Below are 6,934 nucleotides of genomic sequence, written 5' to 3' on the forward strand. Positions count from 1 at the left end.
TCATGTTGCGGCTGCACAGGACATTGGTTAGGCCACTGTTGGAATATTGCGTGCAATTATGGTCTCTTTCCTATCAGAAGAATGTTGTGAAACTTGAAAGGGTTCAGAAAAGATTTACAAGGATGTTGCCAGGGTTGGGGGATTTGAGCTATAGGGAGCGGCTGAATAGGCTGAGCTGTTTTCCCTGGAGCACCGAAGGCTGAGGGGTTACCTTATAGAGGTTTATAAAATCATGAGGGGCATGGATAGGATAAATAGACAAAATCTTTTCTCTGTGGTGGGAGAGTCCAGAACTAGAGGGCATAGGTTTCGGGTGAGATGGGAAAGATATAAAAGGAACCTAAGGGACAACTTTTTCACGCAGAGGGTGGTACGTGTATGGAATGAGTTGCCAGATGAAGTGGTGGAGGCTGGTACAATTGCAGCATTTAATAGGCATCTGGATGGGTATATGCATAGGAAGGGTTTAAAGGGATATGGGCCAAGTGCTGGCTAAAATGACTCGATTTAGCTGGGATATTTGGTCAGCATAGACTAGTTGGACCAAAGTTGTTTTCATGTTGTGCATCTCTATGACTCTGGTTTGTTGCCTGTGACATTCTAGCGACACAAGGAATATGGAGAGAGAGGAGTTGAACACATGGCTACAGGAATGGTGCAGGATGGAAGGTTTCAGATACCTGGATAATTGCGGCTCATTCTGGGGTAGGTGGGACCTGTACCAACAGAATGGTCTACACCTGAACCAGAGGGGTACCAATATCTTGGGGAGGAAATTTGCGAATGTTCTTCGGGACTGTTTAAACTAATTCAGCAGGGGGATGGGAACCTAAATTGTTGTTCCAGTGTCCAAGAGGTTGAGAGTAGTGAGGTCAGAAATGAGGTTTCAAGGTCGCAAGAGTTAACTGGCAGGCAGGAAGATGGTTTTTATTGTGTTTATTTCAATGCCAGGAGCATCCGGAATGAGGTAGGTGAACTTGCAGCATGGGTTGGTACCTGGGACTTCAATGTTGTGGCCATTTCAGAAACATGGATAAAGCAGGGACAGGAGTGATTGTTGTGGGTTCCAAGATTTAGATGTTTCAGTAAGAACAAAGAAGATGGTAAAAGAGGGGGAGGTGTGGCATTGTTAGTCAAGGACAGTATTACGATGGCGAAAGGATGTTTGAGGACCCGTCAACTGAGGTAGTATGGGCAGAGGTTAGAAACAGGAAAGCAGAGGTCACCCTGTTGGGAGTTTTCTATGGGCTTCCGAATAGTTCCAGTGATGTAGGGGAAAAGATAGCAAAGATGATTATGGATAGGAACAAGAATAATAAGGTAGTTGTTATGAGGGCTTGAACTTTCCAATTATTGACTGGAAATACGATAGTTCAAGTACTTTAGATGGGTCAGTTTTTGTCCAGTGTGTGTAGGATGGTTTCTTGACACAAGGTGTAGACAGGCCAACAAGGAGCAAAGCCACATTAGATTTGGTAGTGGGTAATGAACCTAGCCAGGTGTTAGATTTGGAGGTAGGTGAGCAGTTTGGTGATAGTGACCACAATTCGGTTATGTTTACTTTAGCGATGGAAAGGGATAGGTATATAAAACAAGGCAAGAGTTATTGCCGGGGGAAAGGCAATTATGATGTGATTAGCAAGGTTTAGGAAACTGCAGGGGATGGACACAATTTGAAATGTGGAGCTTATTCAAGAAACAGCTACTGTGAGTGCTTGATAAGTATGTACCTCTCAGGCAGGGAGGAAATGGTTGAGCGAGAGAGCCGTGGTTTATGAAAGAAGTTGGATCTCTGTGATCTATGTTCTAATTTAAAGCTAATAGAATGATGATCATTTGTCCCTAAATACTCACCCACTAACACCTCAGTCACCTTCCCTGCCTTATTTCCCAACAGAAGATCATGTATTGGTCCTTCTTTAGTAAGTATATTCGCATATTGAATAAGAGTGTTAATTCCTAATTACTCACCATCCAAGCCCTTAACGCTGTGGCTGTCCCAAACTATGCTTGGAACATTAAAATCCTCTACCATTATAACCCTATTATTGTTATATATATCTGAGATCTCCTTACATATTTGCTTCACAATTTCCGGCCGACTGTAGGGAAGCCTATAATACAGTCGCAACAAGATGATCATCCCTATGTTATTTCTCAGTTCCACTCATATACTTCAATGGATGATCCTCCCTAAGTACAGCTATAATGTTATTCCTATCCAAAAACACCATTCCTTTACCTTTCTTGCCTCTCTTTTTATCATTCCTGTAGTGTATATACCCTGGAACATTAAGCTCTCAGTCCTGTCCATCCCTGAGCCACATTTCTATAATAGGATGCTTATGCCCGAAATGTCGATTCTCCTGTTCCGTGGATGCTGCCTGACCTGCTGCGCTTTTCCAGCAACACATTTTCAGCCCACATTTCTATAATAGTTATGATATCTCAGTCTCATGTTTTCAGCCTTACCTTAAGTTCAGGTACCTTAAGTTCTCTACCTTACCTGTCAGGCCTCTTGTATTCAAATAAATGTGTAATAACCTCTACCTTAAGTTCTCTACCTTACCTGTCAGGCCTCTTGTATTCAAGTAATTGTGTAATAACCTTTAATATCGTAGTTTAGCAAATGCCTTCTGACAATCTGAATAAATTACATTTTCTGGTTCCCTTTTATTAATACTTAGCGTGCTTGCAAGTAAGTCCAGAAACAAGGCACTGAGAAGACAGGTGATGGGAGAAGTGACAAGTTAAAGCTCTTAAATAGCTGTTATTTGATTACTTAAGGATTTTCGTTGCTGGGGAGTCATGCAAGTTCTAATCCAGCAACTCATTACCGAGTGATAAGAAGGAGTGAGTTTCTCTCCAGGACCACCTCATCCATTTGTTTCTTTTTCTCTCCTCCACCTCTAAGGATGGACAAATTGTGTCCTTTCTATTTTTCTTAGTCTTTGTTTTATTCCAATTAAGTGCATTAAATCATCTAATTGAAGCTTTCTAGTTTAGGTTGCCTGGCTTAGCAGATATTTTAAGTTTGTTTGAGGCAACATATTGTCGATTGACCCCTGTTCACTCAGTAACCAGATCCCCTTTAGAGATTTGTACTGTTTCAGTACCCTGTTCAGTGAAAGGTGCAGGGGAAAAGCTCTGTATGAAAGTGAGAATGCTGATCATTCACTACTGATCCCAAAATCCAGAAGGTTGCACATGTTTGTGTTAATTAAATGCTAATTTTATGTTTATTACATATCCTTTTAAGGAACTTTTGCAAATAAAGCATACAAGCATGCAGCTTAAATCTAGTCTTGGAGCTTTGAAAAATGAACATGAACACAACATTCAGGAGGAAAGCCGACGATACCAACAGGAAGTGAAGGATCTTAAAAATATTTTGGAAAAGCAGGTATGCTAATCTAGTCACATGGATTGCCATCATAATGATTAATCTTTGAAGACTATAATAGCATAAAATGCTTGGCATAAGTTATTAAGCCATTGTTCAAGACATTCTATCTACTTGTCCTCAAAAGGGAGATTTTTTTTAGGTGTTGAGATTCAAGCCATAGTATATTCATACAGGATGTTTATGCAGAAGTACTAACACAGTGTTTGTTAATAAATTATTTTCCCCTGGATTATAAGGTAGAAAAGATGTTATTTTGTTAAATTGATTGATAGAAACATGAGTCATCTTTTGGTGATCATGGGGCAGCATTGTGTAGTTATAATGTCACTGGACTAATTATCCAGAGGGTTTTAGAATATCTTTAGATTAGATTACTTCCAGTGTGGAAACAGGCCCTTCAGCCCAACAAGTCTACACCGACCCTCTGAAGAGCAACCCATTCCTCTACATTTACCCCTTCACCTAACACTACAGGCAACTTAGCATGGCCAATTCACCTAAACTGCGCATCTTTGGATTGTAGGAGGAAACCAGAGCACCCGGAGGAAACCCACGCAGAGAACGTGCAAACTCCACACAGACAATTGCCCGAGCCGGGAATTGAACCCGTGTCTCTGGCGCTGTAAGGCAGCAGTGCTAACCACCGTGCCACCATGCCGGTAATGGTTGGTCAACAAATTGCATGATGACAGCTGTAGCAATTTAAATTCATTAATAAATCCAGCATGTAAACCTAGTCTCAGTAATGGTGACCATGATAATCATTGTCAAAAACAAAATCTGGGTCATTGATGTCCTTTTGGAAAGGAAATCTGCTTCTTGGTCTCATCTGTACAATGAGGATGACTCTTACTTTTCTTCTGAATTTGCCTTGCAAGCCATACAATTCAAAAGTAATCAGCCTGGACCACTGGTTACAAGGAGATTCAACAAAGATTGCAAATTAAGCAGTTTGTATAGAATTGGATTAAAAGTGATCTTGTCAATGAAGATGTTGCAGTTAGAATAGTGCAATAAGCGTCTATAAATTACATAGATTTTATTTTGGGGAAAACCTGACTGCTTCAAAAACATTGGCCTCATCAAAGCTGTTGGAACAACCATTAGAAGTAGAAGAACTTGACGTGGTCCAAGTGAAACATCCCAAAATGTTACCCGATTTTGTTGTAACGGGAAGAAAAGAAACTTATTAAAAAAGATGATATGGACAATCAGTCACTCGACACTACTTTAGATATTGTCTGTAAAAATAATTAAGGTAAGAGTGAATGAAGATGAATGAATGCTGAGACTGTCAAATTTTAATCAGTAAGGGAATCAACGATTAGAGGGTAAAGGAAGGAAAGTGGAGTTCAGGAGGATCAGATCAGCCATGACCTCATTGAATGGTGGACTTGATGGGCTGAATAGCTGACTCTGCCCTTACATCTGATTGTCTTATGAAATTATGTAAAGAAGATGAGGCAGATGTTTAGCCTGTCATCTTTAATACAATGCTACTGCTGTATCAAATTCTATTCGAAAACTTAATCAGAATCAATACCTGAATGTTATTGTTTAATAGACAAAATGCTAAGGAGGAAGTGGAGGCTATCTCAAATACCAGCGGATAGGATATAGAAGAAGTATATCTGAATATTGTAACAAAATGAGAAGCTCACAAAACTATAATAACAAGTATCAAGTAAATGCTAAAATACTAAAATGTTTTTATTGGACAGGATTCATATGAAATTTTGCCACGCATACCAGGTAGGGTGGGAACACTGAATATTAATTAAACCTGCACCTTTAATTCTGACACCAGCTTTCAAAAAACTTATCAGGACCTTAATAAATTGTGTAAGACTTCAAATCTCAATTTTTTTGAGGATGTGACCAGTAGAGTGAACAAGGGTGAATCAGTAGATGTTGTGTATCTGGACTTTCAAAAGGCTTTTGATAAGATTCCGCTCAAGAGATTAGTAAGGAAGATTAAAGATCATAGTATCGGAGGTAAAGTATTGACATGGTTAGAGAACTGGTTGGCAGACAGGAAGCAGAGAGTTAGAATAAACAAGTCATTTTCAGAATGGTTTGCTGCAGGGTTCAGTGCTGGGACCCCTGCTATTCACAATATACATTAAATTGTAACTGACAATAAGTTGGAATCATAGTCTTTAACTTTGATGTCATCTTTACAATGTTGTAGATAATAAATTTAAAGGTGTACAGTTGCTTTATCCCCAAATTATTTATCATTTGTTTAACTATTTCTAACATAAAAGTTCAATCTTCTTCTGATTCTATTTCTTTGGGTAACCCATATCTTGTAAACAAAAGGACTAACTTTTCCACTCAGTTTTTGCAATAATAGAACCTAAAAAAATGTTATTTTTATTTTATTGAATCATCTATAATTGTTAAAAGCTCCTAATTCCCACTCCTGGTTTTAACCATAGAAATATAGAGAACAGGTGCAAGAGTAGACCATTTGGCCCTTTAAGCCTGCACCACCATTCAATATAATCATGGCTGATTTCAGTACCCCTTTTCCACTTTCTCTTCATATCTCTTGATCTCTTTAGCTGCAAGGGTCATATCTAGATTCCTCTTGAATATATCTAATGAACTGACCCCAACAGCTTTCTGCAGGAGAGAATTCTATGGGTTTACAACTCTGAGTGAAGAAATTCTTCCTCATCTCAATCCTGAATAGTTTACCCCTTATTCTTAGACTATGAACCCTTGTTTCTGGACCTCCCCAACATTGGGAACGTTCTTCCCACATCCGGCCTGTCCAGTCCCATCAGGATTTTAGAAGTTTCTATGAGATCTCCCCCACATGCCTTTATATTCTACTGAGTACAAGCTCAGTCAATCTCACCTTTCTTCATATGTCAGTCCTGTCATATTAGGACTTAGTCTGGTGAACCACCTCTATACACGTCAACTACTGTGTCTGTTGCTCCTGATGTGGTCTCCTGTACATTAGGGAGACAGGACAACAACTTGCAGAATGTTTCAGAGAACATCTCCAGGACACGCACACAAAACAACCCCGCTGCCCCATTGCCGAGCTCTTTAATGCCCCCTCCCACTCTGCCAAGGACATGCAAGTCCTGGGCCTCGTCCACCGCCAAATCCTTACTACCTGACGCCTAGAGGAAGCACGCCTCATCTTCCACCTTGGGACCCTGCAGCCACGCGGGATCAACATGGATTTCACCCATCTCCTGATTTACCTCCCCCCCCCCCCCCCCATCTTATCCCAGATCCAACCTTCCAACTTGGTACTACCCTCTGGACCTCTCCATCTTCACATTACATATTAATGATCTGGATGAAGGGACTGGGGGCATTCTAGCGAAGTTTGCTGATGATACAAAGTTAGGTGGACAGGCATGTAGTACTGAGGAAGTGGGGAGGCTGCAGAAGGACCTAGACAGTTTGAAGGAGTCCAGGAAATGGCTGATGGAATGTGAGCAAATGCGAGGTCTTGCACTTTGGAAAAAAGAATAGAAGCATGGATTACTTTCTAAACGGTGA

The 6,934-nt window shown here is 40.4% G+C and overlaps 1 protein-coding gene across 1 annotated transcript in view; it reads left to right on the forward strand.

Annotated features, from left to right (window-relative positions):
- The window catches only part of LOC122551042 (zinc finger protein DZIP1-like), a 278,342-nt gene that overhangs the window by 105,883 nt on the left and 165,525 nt on the right, over positions 1–6,934 (forward strand). The window contains exon 8 of the mRNA XM_043692685.1: positions 3,260–3,403. Within this exon, the coding sequence (XP_043548620.1) occupies positions 3,260–3,403 (144 nt within the window). The remainder of the gene's footprint in view (positions 1–3,259; positions 3,404–6,934) is intronic.

Source organism: Chiloscyllium plagiosum, chromosome 6 (genome assembly GCF_004010195.1).
Source record: "Chiloscyllium plagiosum isolate BGI_BamShark_2017 chromosome 6, ASM401019v2, whole genome shotgun sequence".
NCBI lineage: Eukaryota > Metazoa > Chordata > Chondrichthyes > Orectolobiformes > Hemiscylliidae > Chiloscyllium > Chiloscyllium plagiosum.